The sequence below is a fragment of the Mytilus galloprovincialis genome, chromosome 10, assembly GCF_965363235.1.
Source record: "Mytilus galloprovincialis chromosome 10, xbMytGall1.hap1.1, whole genome shotgun sequence".
Taxonomy (NCBI): Eukaryota; Metazoa; Mollusca; class Bivalvia; order Mytilida; family Mytilidae; genus Mytilus; species Mytilus galloprovincialis.
Genome location: NC_134847.1, coordinates 1,376,245 through 1,393,015, shown reverse-complemented (window position 1 = coordinate 1,393,015; position 16,771 = coordinate 1,376,245). Strand labels below are relative to the sequence as shown.

Genomic DNA, 16,771 nt, shown 5'->3' with positions numbered 1-16,771 from the left:
TGTCCTGTTTCAGATACAATATGAAGACAGAATAAATGATTTGGCGGCTCAGCTTCACCTCTACAAGAGACATGATGATAACTCAATAAAGGAATATGACCACCAACATACCAGTACCCTGGCTGTACAGAGAGAGTTAGACAGTGTCAGGGAAAGATATAAACTAGAGGCTCTTAAGAGCCTGTGTTGCTCACCTTGGTCTATGTGCATATTAAACAAAGGAAACAGATGGATTCATGACAAAATTGTGTTTTGGTGATGGTGATGTGTTTGTTTACTGATCATTCTTGCTACTTACAATTTTCTCTATCTGTAATGAACTTGGCACTTTAGTTACAGAGGAAAATATTTTGTAAAAATTTACCAAAATTTACCAAATAAATGAAATTGTTAAACATTGACCTTAAAGGGCAATTACTCCTTAAGGGGTCAACTGACCATTTTGGTCATGTTGACTTATTTGTAGATCTTAATTTGCTGAACATTATTGCTGTTTACAGTTTATCTCTATCTATAATAGTATTCAAGATAATAACCAAAAACGGCTAAATTTCTTTAAAAATTACAAATTGGGGGGCAGCAACCCAACAACCAGTTGTCCAATTCATCTGAAATAAACAAGTTAAGCCCCATGTAAGATTTGCTTTAAATGCTTTGGTTTCAGAGTTATAAGCCAAAATTGACATTTTACCCCTATGTTCTATTTTTAGCCATGGCGGCCACCTTGGTTGGTTGGCCGGGTCATCGCACACACAAATTTATAAACTAGATATCCTCATAATGATTGTGGCTAAGTTTGGTTAAATTTGGTCCAGTAGTTTCAGAGGAGAAGATTTTTGTAAAAGATTACAAAAAAATCCGAAAAATTGGTAAAAAATGACTATTAAGGGCAATAACTCCCTAAGGGGTCAACTCACCATTTTGGTCGTGTTGACTTATTTATAGATCTTACTTTGCTGAACATTATTGATGTTTACAGTTTATCTCTATCTATAATAATTTTCATGATAATCACCGAAAACGGACAATATTTCCTTAAAATTACCAATTCAGGGTCAGCAACCCAACAACCCATTGTCCGATTCATTTGAAAATTTCCAGGGCAGATAGATTTTGACTTAGTAAACAATTTTACCTCATGTCAGAATTGCTCTAATGCTTTGGTTTCAGAGTTATAAGCCAAAATATACATTTTACCCCTATGTTCTATTTTTAGCCAAGGCGGCCATCTTGGTTGGTTTGGCGGGTCACCGGACACAATTTTTAAACAAGATATCCCAATGATGATTGTGGCCAAATTTGGTCAAATTTTGCCCATTAGTTTCAGAGAAGATTTTTGTAAAAGTTAACGACGACGGACGACGACGGACGACGGACGACGGACGACGGACGACGGACGCCAAGTGATGAGAAAAGCTCACTTGGCCCTGTGGGCCAGGTGAGCTAAAAAACAAGTTGCTGACCTGCAGGCAGAAATAAGTAACCTAAATAATGAACTAAATAAAATTAAAACTTCACAAGAAGGTAGGGTATATATGCAGTAGTTAAACAAATAGATAGAAGCTAGTTTTTGACATTTTCAAAATTCTACAGAGATTTCCAAATGAATGCAATGAATATTTTCAGTGTAAGTTTAGTGAAAACAGAAAGTCTGTGAAAAAAGTTATAATTTTGTTACATCATCGCAATATATAGTTAGTTTTTTAACATTTCTTCACTGACTGCCGTAAAAGAAAAATTCTTCGCTTAATATATTGATTGGAGAAAAAGTATATGAAGGTAGCAATATAGAATATATTTAAAATCATATCTGATTTTAGTATCACTGAAAAATGAACTGAAGATGTCGAAGGATCAAGAAGCAGATCTAATTAAAGAACCTAGTTAAAGTCTTTCGTGCAGAGATTGAGAGTAAAAACCATGACCTTTAAATCTTACAGAAATCCATAGAGAGGCTAAGGAAAAAAAGCATTTGTACCTTGTTAATGGTTTTACCAAAGATACAGGTAAAAACATTGAATGAAATGTATAGTTTTAATCATACTCATTGAGTGCACTAGATTTAGATGAATAATGTCTCTACAGTGACAACCAAAAATCAAATATTTACAATTTGTTGAAAAGCTAAGTTTATTTTACCCAACCAAAAGTTTTTAAAGGGTAACTGTTTTAAAAAACTTTATTTTCTTTCTATTGAGTTTTTTCAATGTCTGGTCCACCTTATTATGGTATTCAAAGGGGCTTCTTTTGTTCAATCTTTAGTATTTTGTCAACTAAACTTCTGTTTGTCTTGCCATTATCATGCTTTTTCTTTCTAACATAAGAAACATTCACTCTAAGACTTAAAGAGTTAATCAGACTTTCAATTGAAAGAGTATTTGATTATTTTAATTTATATAGATATTTTTTGGAAGGGGGAGGGAGAGGTTGTGCCTTGTGCATACTATTTAATTTGTTCTTTATAAATGGTTCTGTTTGTCTTTAGCCTAACAAATCAATTAATTAGGTCAAGTCTTGTATTTTTTACTTTAAAAATATAGATAAATGTTCTATAAATTGTTTCATTTTACATCTTTTAAAATATTTATATAAATATTACGCCAATATGAATGATATGTGATACAATGCATAGGCCTTACATGTACCTCTGTCAGCAACCCAACAACTGAAAAACAGAATAAATCTTGAGTTCAACATAGTATTCAACTAATTATTTATATTGTTAGATAGAAAGAAGAAGATTAAAGGTAAATGAAAGACAAGAAAGATTGATGAAGATGAAACAGAAGTTTTATCTGAAATGAACGGATTTACTGACAGAGTGAAAGTTTGAAAGACCGGGAAAAAGTGCGCAGTTCAGCCTATAAATTAAAGGGGACTCCTTTCAGCCTGAGTGAGCAGTACCCATCAGATATTCTTGTTAAACGGAAAAGGTTAATCCCAATTTTAAAAGAAGCCCGAAGTCAAAATGTCAAGGCAGTGTTGCTCAAGGACAAGCTTTACATTGATAATGAGGTTTTCGACCCTTTAAAACACAAGCAATTCATAAAGGAGTCAACAGTGGCATTTCCGAGTGGTAATAGTTCTGGGAATTCGAAGACGAAGAGCACAGTTGGTAGTAACGACAATGACCCGGACCCCGATAGCAGTATGGCTGAGAAGGAAGACTACGATAGCGTTGAAGGACTTCCAACTAGTGTTTCATCTAACATTTGTACTGATAGTTTGAAATTTATCTCGTGGAATATTAATGGTGGTTTACAAACAAAACTTGATGATAAAGCATTTGTAAATTTTTTATGTGCATATGATCTTGTTTTTCTTACGGAATGTTGGTTTGAAAAAGATTTTTCATTTCATTTACCTAATTATAATTGTCTTTTATTCCCTCGATTGAAAGCTAAATCTATTCAGGGAGGAGGTAGTGTTATTTTGATTAAAAACAATTTTTCTACTGTTATTGATATTTAAACTTGTATTGTGTATATTGTATGGTTGAATATTAAGCAGGGTATATTAACCAAAGACAAATCTGTATATATTGCATGTATTTATATTCCCCCAGTCAAATCTAAATACTATAAGTTATATGATTGTGATTTATACAATGAGTTAGAAAATAGCATTGAGTTATACTCTGAACTAGGTCACGTTTTTATTCTTGGGGATTTGAATGGTCGAACTGGGACGTTAGTCGATTTTGTGGAAAATGATGATATTCATTTTACTTAAAGAACCGAATTTGTGGCGCTTTTGAATATTTAGCCGATAGTGTTCTCCCGAAAAGAGTCAATCCCGATTTAAATACAAACAGTTATGGATCTAAAATGATTAGTATGTGTAAATCCTCAGGCTTAAGGATAGTGAATGGTAGGCACAAAAACGGATTTTCAAATGACTTTACATATTGTGGCCCTATTGGTATGAACGTTCTGGATTACTTTATTGTACCTTCGTTTTATTTCCCGAATGTAAACCAGTTAATTGTGTCAAACTTAACAACTTATTCGGACCATGCATTTTTACATTTAAAACTGATTCTATTGAACACCATGCAAAACCCAGGCAAATGCTCAGATCCAATGGAAGATACAGAACGTCGTGTTAAATACAAATGGAAAGATCAATTTAAAGAACAGTGTACTGAGTGTATTCGTATCAATATGGACAATATCATTCGTTTACAGAATCGTATAAACTTTGAAAATCAAAATTCTTTTGATAAATCGTTGACCAATTTTACATGTATAATAGAGGACATTATGTCGCCTTTCTTTAAAACGATGCCTTATGTTAACAACAAGCCGTATAAACCAGATAATTATTTTGACAAACCTTGGTTCAACACACGATGCAAGGAACTTTATCGATGTTATATCGATTATCTACATGTTTTCAATCGTTCGAAATCAATTGTAAACTATACAAACTTAACTTGTGCAAAGAGGGAATATAAAGTTATGGAACGTCGTCTTAAGCGAGAATACCAGCGTATAGAGGGTAATGCAATGGACTGTTTGAAATATAGTAACCCAAAACTGTTTTATTCTAAATTAAGGAAAAGGACCGAAAAGAAAAATAATGTACCGTTACAATCTTTCTATGAACACTTGAAACAATTGTCTTCTGTTAATATAGACAATACATGTGACGAAGATTTATTTTATAATACTGATGGCGATTGTGTATATTTAAAGCAATTTAAAGAGCAATAAAAGTCATGGAGAAGCCGGTATATTGAATGCATATTTTATAGAGTATAAAGATGTGTTTATGTCAACATTAGTCAAGGTTTTCAATGGTATTTTACAATCCGGTATATTTCCTACTAGCTGGGCCATTGCTATACTTGTGCCTATTTTCAAGAAAGGAAACGAAGACGATCCAAATAACTATAGAGGTATAAGTCTTGTAAGTAATTTCGCAAAATTATTTACTTCCGTATTAAATCGACGTTTGACGGACTGGTCCGATTCTTTTGATGTCATTACTGACGCCCAGTTCGGCTTTCGCCCAGGTTTTGGAACTGTAGATCCAATTTTTGCCCTAATTTCTGTAATTTTTGAAGTCCCTATCAGCAAACAAACGTCTTTATTGTTGTTTTGTTGATTACACAAAAGCATTCGATACTGTTCAAAGGCTAATGCTATGGTATAAATTATCAAAAATTGGTATTCAAGGTAAATTTTTAACTGTAATTAAATCTATGTATACTAATATGTCTACTTGTGTATGTGTTGATGGTTTTAATTCTGAATACTTTATCAATGAATTGGGCTTGATGCAGGGAGAGGTTTTATCTCCCATACACTTTTCATTATATGTTAACGATTGTGAAATGGCTTTCATTAATACTAATGCCATACCTTATGAGATGAAAGAATTGAATTTATTTTTACTTATGTATGCTGATGATATGGTTATTTTCTCAGAATCTGTTTTGGGGTTACAAAATATGCTTGATACATTATATGAGTATACATCAAAATGGTCATTGAGTGTTAATATTGATAAAACTAAAATTGTTGTATTTAGGAAAGGTGGAAGAGTTCATGTTGATGAGAAATGGTATTATGATAATAAGGAAATTGAAGTTGTTGATAATTTTACTTACCTTGGTGTACTTTTAAATTTTAATGGCAAATATAATATGTTACAACAGAAATTGTCAGAACAAGGTAGAAAAGCAATGTTTGCTTTAAGAAGAAATGTGAAAAGTATGTGTTTAAACTATGTCTCTTTGTTATCACTGTTTTTGATACTTATACAAATTCTTTATTGAGTTATGCAAGCGAAATATGGGGTGCACATAAAGACCCGGCAATAGAGAGAGTCCACATGAACTATTGTAAATATATACATGATATACTTGGCGTAAAGTTGTCTACTAACAATGTTAAGATATATCAAGAACTAGATAGATTGCCTCTTATTTTCGCAAAGAAATGTAAGATTTTCAAATATTAGTTTAAATTGCTAAATACTTCAAACTGTATATTGAAAAATTGTTATAACTACTTGTGTTGTGAATTAGAGAGATGTCCAAATAATAAGTGTAACTGGTTGTATTTTATAAAGAACGAAGTTTTTCTTATTGGTTTAGGTGATGTATGGTATAGCCAAAACCTTATTTGTGACTTGCCTGATGTATATTTTGCTGTCATAAAGCAACGTTTGTACGATTGTCTAAAACAAGAACTTGATGCTCAGTTGTATATGTCTCCAAAATGTTCTAATTATAAATATATGTTAGATAATTTTTGTCTGCAATCTTATTTATGCAAACCAATTCCAAGTGTTTACAAAAAATGTATAACAAAAATAAGATTAAGTAGCCACAACTTAGCTATGGAAAATGGAAGATTTTGTGATATAACAAGAAATAATAGAATATGCACTTTTTGTAAAAACGATATAGAGGATGAGTTTCATTTCATCCTGAAATGTCCGTGTTTTTAAGATTTTAGAACAATGTATATTAAGCCATTTTATTGGAAAAAATCGTCGATGTACAAATTTATAAAACTGATGAGTACTAATAATGTAAAAGAATTGTGTAATTTAGGTAAATTTATATTTAGATCTTTTAAGCTTAGATCCGAAACGTTAAAATAATGTTTGTTTATCATTACAACACCTTCCGCTGTCACATAGTCTGTGTTTATGTATGTATTATATGTATTGTTGATGTTGATATAATTGTATATCTATAGTTTATATAGACTTTGGTAATAAAGAGATAGAATGAAAGACAATATGAACCAGAAACATTTGCTGATAGAACTCATATATCTGATGTGATTAAAGAAAACGAAGTGTTAAAATCAATGGTATGATTTACTATCTGAGCCTTCATGCATGTATGATGTAAATGTTTGATTCGCTGTAAGAAAAAGATATGTATATCTCTTGCACTACAAAAGTCTAAAAGTCTGAAAAGACCAGTTTTTGTCTGAATTAGCATGAATTTTTACTCGACATTCTTAATTTGCCTGAATAATTTTTAAAAATTCTTGACATAGTATGAATTTGTCTGATAAGGTTCTTGATTTTTCTTGACAAGTGTCTTGACAGTATGAACATTGTCTTAAAATTTCTCGACACTTCCTGTATCATCTGATAAGAGTCTGGATTAGTCTCGACCAATTCTTGACTGTCTTAAATTTTATGAATTTGTCTCGATATGTCTTAACATATTCTTGACATTCTTAATAATGTCTGAATATGTCTCGACACATTCTTGACAGTCTTAAATATGTCTTGACACTATCTCAACAGTATAAATTTCGCCTGAAATGTGAACAGACTTATTATTCCTGGAGTAAATAATAATTTATTTTTAATCTTTGGAAATTATTCAATTATAATAATTAACTTCATAATTTTAATGAAGAAAATTCATTTTAATTCAATTTTTCATCATCAAAATGATGATTTTCATTTTCATCTATCAACAAACTTTTTAAATTGTACTGGCATGGTCAGGTTGTATGGCTGATTACAGGTAAATCAGTAATTTCTATTTGATAGTTGCATGTACTCTGGAGTGTGGAATACCTTAAATTTATGGGGAACATCCTGTCCATGTGTATTCCAACCGGTGACATTACACAAATTATTCTTTTATTAAATGAATGATTTGTATATCATCATTATTTGCTATTTATATAAACCACATTTTGGTACAATAATTATTTACCATATAAAAATTGAGTATTATGAATATTTAATGAAATATGTCTACAGTATGATTGGTTTTAATCCTTTAATTTATAAGATTTAGGAATCAAAATTTTTTATTATTTAAAAACCCATAATTTAAATTATTTAATACTTCAGATTTCATAGCCATATTTGCATTTGTAAAAATATTTATATATCCAAATTTTCAATTATTTTACATGCCCAACTTTTATTTTTGTTGTAAAAAGTGTAACTTGAAACAACAATATATCATATAAAGAGAAGTAAAGATAAAGTAAGTATATCATGTATAATGGTCATGATTTTTAAAACTCAGAACTGTCAAGTAAATTTTAGACACAATTTAAAATGTTAAGAATATTTCAAGCCATACTTATAAAAAATAAGAATGTCAAGAATATGTCGAGAAATTTCAAGACAGTATTCAAATATCAAAAATTTGTCAAGAAATTTTAATACAATATTCAGAATGTCGAGAATATGTCGAGTAAATTTAATACAAATTTGATATAAATGAGAATTTGTCAAGAAAAATTAAGACACAAGTCATACTTTTGGAGAATGTCGAGTAAAAGTTCATGCAAATTAAGACAAAAACTGGTCTTTTCAGACTTTTAGACTTTTGTAGTGTTGTTAATTTGTAATTGTCCTTAAAGTTAAAATCAAAGGTATGATTTACTATCTGAGCCTCCATGTAGGATGTAAATGTTTGATTCGCTGTAAGAAAAAGATATGTATATCTCTTGTTAATTTGTAATTGTCCTTAAAGTTAAAATCAAAGGTATGATTTACTATCTGAGCCTTCATGTATGATGTAAATGTTTGATTCGCTGTAAGAAAAAGATATGTATATCTCTTGTTAATTTGTAATTGTCCTTAATAATTGTAAGTCCAAAACAATATATGTTACTGTTCAAGATTACCCGACTGACCCTATTTTGAGCGCCGACACTAAGTCATTTTATGTCCGTTGTAATGTGAAAAATAAATTGAACTTGTGTCAAAAGTGAAGATAGTGTTGCCTGATACATCCCAATGTTCACAATCGGGGATAGCTGTTTTAAGGAAATTCGCGACTCGTGTGAAGAAATAAACATTTTGCCGCCATTTTTTTCCCAACTTATAACTAAGGAAAATAATCCATTCATTAAAATTTCTGGTAAACTCAGCACGTGACCAACTCGAACCACAATAAGACGAAACTGTATGACTCCAAACCATGTCACAAAAATTCAAATGAAAACATAAAATAAAGTGGTAATACTTACCTACCTACCCTATTTTTTTTAAAGTCAGTAACCTTAAACAGACATATATTTTTTGGGCTTATTATTTGTCATTAGATAAACAGCAGTCATCAATTTATCAATCATGCAATCAACTAAAGTCCCTAATAATCACCAATTAATCTTGACGACTTTTAATAGAAATCAGTTGGTATCTAATAAAATGACTCTTAATTAGTAATACTTAAAATGATCATTAAAAAAGCTGATTCATTAAAATATATGAATATTTGATAGAATCAGAATGTACAGAGTTACTTCTGTGACTTCTCACTCAATTCAAGGGAAATTACTCTTGCTGCCCTCTCTCAGTTCGAGGTAAATTACTCTTGTTGCCCTCACTCAAATTCGAGGGAAATTACTCTTGCTGCCCTCACTCAGTTCGAGGGAAATTACTCTTACTGCCCTCACTCAGTTCGAGGGAAATTACTCTTGCTGCCCTCACTCAGTTCGAGGTAAATTACTCTTGCTGCCCTATCTCAGTTCAAGGGAAATTACTCTTGCTGTCCTCTCTCAGTTCGAGGGAAATTGCTCTTGCTGCCCTCACTCAGTTCGAGGGAAATTGCTCTTGCTGCCCTCACTCAGTTCGAGGGAAATTGCTCTTGATGCGTTCACTTAGTTCGAGGGAAATTACTCTTGATGCCCTCACTCAGTTCGAGGGAAATTACTCTTGATGCCCTCAATCAGTTCGAGGGAAATTACTCTTGATGCCCTCAATTAGTTCGAGGGAAATTACTCTTGATGCCCTCATTCAGTTCGAGGGAAATTACTCTTGATGCCCTCACTCAGTTCGAGGGAAATTACTCTTGATGCCCTCACTCAGTTCGAGGGAAATTACTCTTGATGCCCTCACTCAGTTCGAGGGAAATTACTCTTGATGCCCTCACTCAGTTCGAGGGAAATTACTCTTGATGCCCTCACTCAGTTCGAGGGAAATTACTCTTGATGCCCTCACTCAGTTCGAGGGAAATTGCTCTTGCTGCCCTCACTCAGTTCGAGGGAAATTGCTCTTGATGCGTTCACTTAGTTCGAGGGAAATTACTCTTGATGCCCTCACTCAGTTCGAGGGAAATTACTCTTGATGCCCTCAATCAGTTCGAGGGAAATTACTCTTGATGCCCTCACTCAGTTCGAGGGAAATTACTCTTGATGCCCTCAATCAGTTCGAGGGAAATTACTCTTGATGCCCTCAATCAGTTCGAGGGAAATTACTCTTGATGCCCTCACTTAGTTCGAGGGAAATTACTCTTGATGCCCTCACTTAGTTCGAGGGAAATTACTCTTGATGCCCTCAATCAGTTCGAGGGAAATTACTCTTGATGCCCTCAATCAGTTCGAGGGAAATTACTCTTGATGCCCTCAATCAGTTCGAGGGAAATTATTCTTGATGCCCTCAGTTCAAGGCAAATAACGATTGCTGCCCTCATTCAATTTAAGGAAATTTATCTTGCTTCCATGATTTAGTTGAAGGAAAATTACTATAACTAACTAACAGAATGAATAAATTGTCATAATATATCTCTTATTAGGTTGATGAACTGCAGCTAGAGGTAGATACACATAGGATTAAACTACAGAAATATCAGGCTCATTTTGAAGATAAGAATCGTAAAACAAGAGAAAAATATGAAGAACAGGTACCAGTACATACATATGTAGATTTATTAGAATGAGTTATTATAATCTATGGAATTAAGGACTTTGGTTATTGAAATGCAGAGTGTTTGTGTGATTGATACTTGGATGAAATTTAAGAACATTAATGATTGATTTGTAAAATTGTGTGATAAAAGCATGATACACTTTTGACTGATTGACTTTTAAACAATGTATGATGAGGTTTGGAATGGGAGACTTAATGTATACAAGGTCTATTAAAATATGTGATTCAGTGAACATTTGATTCATGGTGCACCTATACCAACAAAACCAACGTAAATTGGTATCCAAGGAATAACAATGAATCCACAGTATTCTGTTTTAATTTTGTTGTGGATAATTTTTATTTCTGGATGATATGACCACAAGTAGTATTTTTTGTTTAGGAATTTGCACATAAGTCCTGGCTGTGTGAAGAAGAAATGGGTTGTATCTATTAATTGCGTAAAATCAATACACAACCTGCAAAAATCAAAATCAGTAAAACAGCACTTATAATGCAGTCAGCTTTGAGTTTTCTTTTTATATTTCAGGGTACATTCCATCAGAAGCCAAGTATGTTATCTAAAGGTAGATTTTATAGATTGATATTGGATTGGTTTTGATAAATTGTGCAAATAAGTTTTGTGTTATCAACTAGTTATCCTTTTACAGTTTTCAAACCAGATCCCTGAAACTTCATAAGACAATTACATATAGGTTACACATGTGCCCATGTCATTTATGGAAATGTTTGAATAACTTCTATTCATTTTTCAGAATCTGTGAACCTAGTTATTTTCTATCAAATTTTATGAAAGAAGGTAAAAGTTTTGTGTAATCTACTTTTCCTGAGGTTTTCAACACAAATCCAAGAAACTTCACAGAAGTATTGTAGATTTTTGTTTGTACATGATGTTTTTTCCTTTCAAACCATTAATTTGTTTTGACTTTTGATATTTCATCCTGATATTATTATATCTCACATCTTTGACAATTTATATCTTTTTTGTAACAAACAGAAATTGAAGATTTTAACATTTTTATTTAGATTTAAATGTCTGATGATCAATCAGTTTCTATTGAACATAATAAAACCTTAACAATTAAATTTATTAGCGTCATCCTTGAAATTTACCACAGACATGCGAAATTGACATTTAATCTTGTCAACTCTGTTAAAAAGGTTAACATCTGTGAAATTGATGCTTAGTATATATTTCTTTAAAGTAAAGGTTGTTGTAGTAAAATTTAAAATAGTAGTTTGATTTTGTATGTTAACTTGTGATTTAATGACAAAGAATAGTTGTGCTATGTTTGTAATCAATTCGTTTTATCTGTTTATCAACATTTTGACTCCTTTTACAATAAAAGATTTTTTTGAATTTTCTTTAGCCCAAGGATGTTTTCATTTAATAAAGACAATATTATTGCAAGACAAATATAAAAATTTAGAATTAAAATTATTTCTTTCAATTTTATTCATGATTACTTTAATTTTATAAATTAAAGATGAAAAATGTTTTTTGATACAAAATTAATTTTGGAATTTAACTTTTTCCCTTATGATGCCTTTAATTGTTAATTTTTGTTATTTCTTGAGAATTCAAATTTAAAGTATTAAAAATGTGTAAACAATTTAAATTTGAAAATTATAGACACACATAATATGGAGATTTCAGATTAAATTTGAAAATTATAGACACACATTTTATGGAGATTTCAGATTCTCAAGGGGAAATCTAGTCTCTTGTTAAGAGTTGTCTCATTGGCAGTCATACTACTTCTTTTTTTCTGTTATACATCCACATAAAACAACCATTTATCCTTCCATTCATGTATACATTTAATATATTTGGGGTTTTGTATATTTAGGTCCAGCTAAAGAGATGGAAGAGATAAGGGGATAAGACTTATCCCCAGTCCATCAGTATTCCCCCAGGGGTGGGTTTGACAACTCCCACACAGAGGACACAGAGATGTACCAGCCTGTCACTCAAGTTGTAAGTTTCCTATAGAAATCATTTGGATATCTGCTACATATATACATTGCTTACAGAGCATACTGATATCTCCTTTAATACCACCCTTCATAAAAACTACACTGAAGTCTGCAATCTTCTGTCCTTTATAGAAACGATACTGAAATCAAAAACCTTCTGACCTTTATAAAAGTACCACAGTCTGTTATATACTTACCTTTGTAGAAACTGTATTGATATGTAACAAATATTCTGCATTTTATACAAAATAACAATATATCTACGCTATACCACAATACACCAATAAAAAAAACTAAGTTAATTTACACATGAACTGATAATGAGTCAACTGTTCTATGACTAATAGATAAGAAACAAGGAGGTCGGTAACAATAGGTCTTCAACAGTGCACGTGAGAATTGTTTCAGTACTCCTATTATAAAATAGGTTCAACAGTTCTTAAAAAAATACAAATGTTAAACAATTGCAGTAAAAATATTAGAATACAAAGAACAAAACTGATAAGGACTGTTTCATAATTAAACAGAAATGGAAATTTTCCTACCCTGTTCTTTTGTAGACTTTATTAAACCTGTACATACTGAAACATCCATTTATATATACTGTAAATTCAGAAATTAATACGAGGTTTTTATAAATGTGAATAAATGTGAATAATACAACTGAATGATTATAGCAATAAAAAGAACTTGCATTCTTATATCTGATACATATAACTGCATGCAGATTTCCCTGAAATCGAAACAATTATAAATCCCACATTTTATTCCATTCTACAATAATTTCTGAATTTATAGTAGTTATTTCTTTCATTTTCTTGGTGTGTTCTATTAGCAAGCTATTAATTAATCTGTACATGTGTAGTCATTGAAAGCTCCTTAAATCTTTTAAATTAAATTTAACTCCAGTGTTAATCTGTGCATATTTTTGTTTTGATAAAGACTGGCCGTTCATCTAAAAGGGTAAGTTGTGGTTTGTTTGTATAGGGGAGATAACTCACATATATACAAAGAAGTGTTGTGCATTGGTTTGTGCAGTATTGTTTGTTATGATCCTTATACATGTACCAGTATATATCTTGTCTGTGGATTCATTTATTTTTATAGGTACCAATCTTTTTGGATTACAATCAGCACAATTAAGCCTTTTTGTGCTAATGGGGCGTAAAACAATCAACAATCAATCAATCAATCTTTGATTACAGAAAACTTGAAAATTCATGGATATTTAATTTCATGGTTAAGAAGAAATCTGCATACAAGTCTATATGGAAGTTGTCATTCCTTAAACATTTATTTTATTTTGTGGTTACCCGAAAGCCACGAAAATTGGTATCCAACTAATAATAATGAATCCACAGTACATTTTACTAAAGTCAGAAGGATAAGGCTAGATTTAATTGCATGATATGAAGTGAAAGATAGAAGATAGAAAATATTCCCATATTATTTTTTTATTCATTAACATGCATTTTTAAAACACGGTAAAACAAACTTGATCAACAGATAGAAAAGTACTTTTGAATAGATTTTTTAAAATTAGAAGACTCTTTAAAATCTGACAGTTAATCTAAATTCCATGTGAATGTGTCAATAAAAATTAGCTCAAAATAAATTTCCCCAAAAACAATGATTCAATGAGAAATTTTGTTTTTTGAATAATAACAAGTTACCATGAGTTACTGAAGAAAATGTTTTAAAATATTTTACTATTAGTAATAAGAAGATTATAATGTCACATTTACCATGCATGTTCATAGCACTTTATTAGTTCAAAAGTAAAAAAAATACTGGACATAAAAAGATTTGTAATTAAAAGAGAATAAGTAATGTCATGAATGTAACAAAAAGAAATCCAAATATGTTTATAAAATATTTCTGAAGTGCTGTCTGAGCTAAATTATTTCAATGAAGGGAAATGCAATACTCTGTAATATTTGACCTTTGGTCGAAATTATAATTACCTTGGTCATGTTTATACATGGAATTGATTGTCCATAGAAGTAATATGAACTATTCCAAACATTATTAAATTTCAGTGCCTTATTACTGTTCAGTGCATTTGGGTGAAACTTATAATTACCTGTGAAAAAAATGATTGAATTTCTGTATTGTAATTGATATATAGATTTTCTGTTGTTTTGCTTATTAGAAACCATCAAATCACCAATTGATGTAGTCAACCCTTCAAAATTAAACAAATCCAACATCATCATCACCATCATCTTTGAACTATAACATTTTAATGACCTTTACATAATAAATTACCTTAATCCTTCAGCATGTTAATGTTACACAATTATATAAAAGTCTTGATTTCTTTTATGTGAAGTAACTTTTTTCCTGGGAACAAACATTACTAAATATGTTATGTTTTTGTCAACTTATATTTTGTTTTCACTTCAAATATTTTAAATTGTAAAGATATATTGTGTTGTCTTAAAAAGTATATGAAGATTTAAAACATTATAAAGCATACATTTAAAGAACTACATAAAGATTCTATAATTTGCCGCTGACACAGGTAGGTATAAACTTTGAAAGACGAAGCAATTTAATTGAAATATAATTAATTCAAATTTTAATCAAATTCCAGTCTGTATCAGAGAGAGGGAGGTCAAAGAGAAAAGAGACAAAAGAAAGGAAGAAAGGTAAAGATGACTCAAAGGAAAGAACAAAGATAGGATCACCACAACGAAGGAAGAAATCACCCAGTATATCTCCTAGGAGAAGTATGTCAGCTTCCATGTCACCAAGGCGATGGGCACCATCAGGGGCAATAACTGATAGGTCACACTCACCTGTTAAACCTAGTAAGTTGTTTGTAACTTGCCTACACAACTATGTATATATTCATTGATCAAGTTGCTAAATATATAAAGCTCAATAATCTATCTAGATTTCTTAAATAAATAAACAAAATCAAGAATGGAATGTAATTCTAAGTGACTTCCTGTCAGATAAAAAAAACAACATGCTTAATCCATAGATAATATCTTTTCTTCATTATTCAAGAATTATCATCAACTTTACTATTTTTTTTTTGACATTGTAAATTTAAGCTTAAGATTTGAAAGTTTTGTGTGTTGTAAAAGTGTTTTACAAAATATCCCATTTTTAGTATGAGATAATCTTACTTTTTATATGCTTACAAAAAAGTATAATGTGCTTTAGGTGGAACTCTGAATCCCAAGTTTGCTCATGTGAAGAGTTCAGGATATGGGACATCATATTCTCCATCTAAAAATATGACAATGAAAGAGAGGCCAAGTAGTTCCAAAGAGAGGCTAGAAGATAATGATAGACAGAAAAGGAGATATGACAGAAAACTTGACATTACTGACAGACATGATGAGAGGGCTGGTATCCTGGACAGGAAAGCAGTCACTGATGTCTGGTCCCCTGAAGATGTGGCTAAACAAAAGATCAAAGGTACCAGTATTGTATTTTAATTGAGTTAACATAGTGACTTGCATTTGATATTTGCGACAGTAAAATCTAATACAGTTATCTCCATTCTAATGCAACAATAAATTCCATTTAATAAATGTTTTAGCTTAAAATGTCATAAATAAAAAAGTCTACGAAACTGTTGTCTTCGGTATCCAAACAATGTAAGGTCATATGTGTACTCCTGATATAAAACTTATACACTAGACATATTTACAAAAATACCCCTAAAAATGTTAATGCTTGAAAAATCTTCTTTATTTCAGGAACAGAGAGTCCTACAAACAAGAAACAGAAATACATAGACCCAGGAATGGAATCCCAGCTCAATGCTTCAGTCGATGCCTTTGCTAACTATATAAAGGAACATTTTACTGACAGAAATATTCCTGAGGTATATTTAAAACTAATTTTAAGCGTAAAAATCTGGTTAATATTTTTATTTGCTGGTAGTATGGTGGATGGGATGTTTCAGTTATTTCTGTGCAACAACTGGACAACCAATGCATTTCAAATTTAAAATACTTTTTAGTAATTTAGTGTGAAACAGGTTATTCCTGGTGATTGTAGGCAACAACACTATAATTAACAAGAATTATATTTTGTTCATAAAGATTAAAAAGGGAGGTTCAAGAAAAATTTGACACTGCATTGGCCAAAAATGAAAAACTATGTAACGATGAGCATGTCC

At 31.1% G+C, this 16,771-nt stretch overlaps 2 protein-coding genes across 2 annotated transcripts in view; one reads left to right on the top strand and one right to left on the bottom strand.

The window, feature by feature from the left end:
- The window catches only part of LOC143049636 (uncharacterized), a 193,982-nt gene that overhangs the window by 100,044 nt on the left and 77,167 nt on the right, over nucleotides 1-16,771 (bottom strand). The window lies entirely within an intron of this gene.
- The window catches only part of LOC143048762 (centrosomal protein of 162 kDa-like), a 60,262-nt gene continuing 55,993 nt past the window's right edge, over nucleotides 12,503-16,771 (top strand). Inside the window, exons 1-5 of the mRNA XM_076222635.1 lie at nucleotides 12,503-12,631; nucleotides 13,573-13,593; nucleotides 15,227-15,443; nucleotides 15,805-16,062; nucleotides 16,347-16,474. Coding sequence (XP_076078750.1) covers nucleotides 12,608-12,631; nucleotides 13,573-13,593; nucleotides 15,227-15,443; nucleotides 15,805-16,062; nucleotides 16,347-16,474 — 648 coding nt within the window. The 5' untranslated portion in view covers nucleotides 12,503-12,607. The remainder of the gene's footprint in view (nucleotides 12,632-13,572; nucleotides 13,594-15,226; nucleotides 15,444-15,804; nucleotides 16,063-16,346; nucleotides 16,475-16,771) is intronic.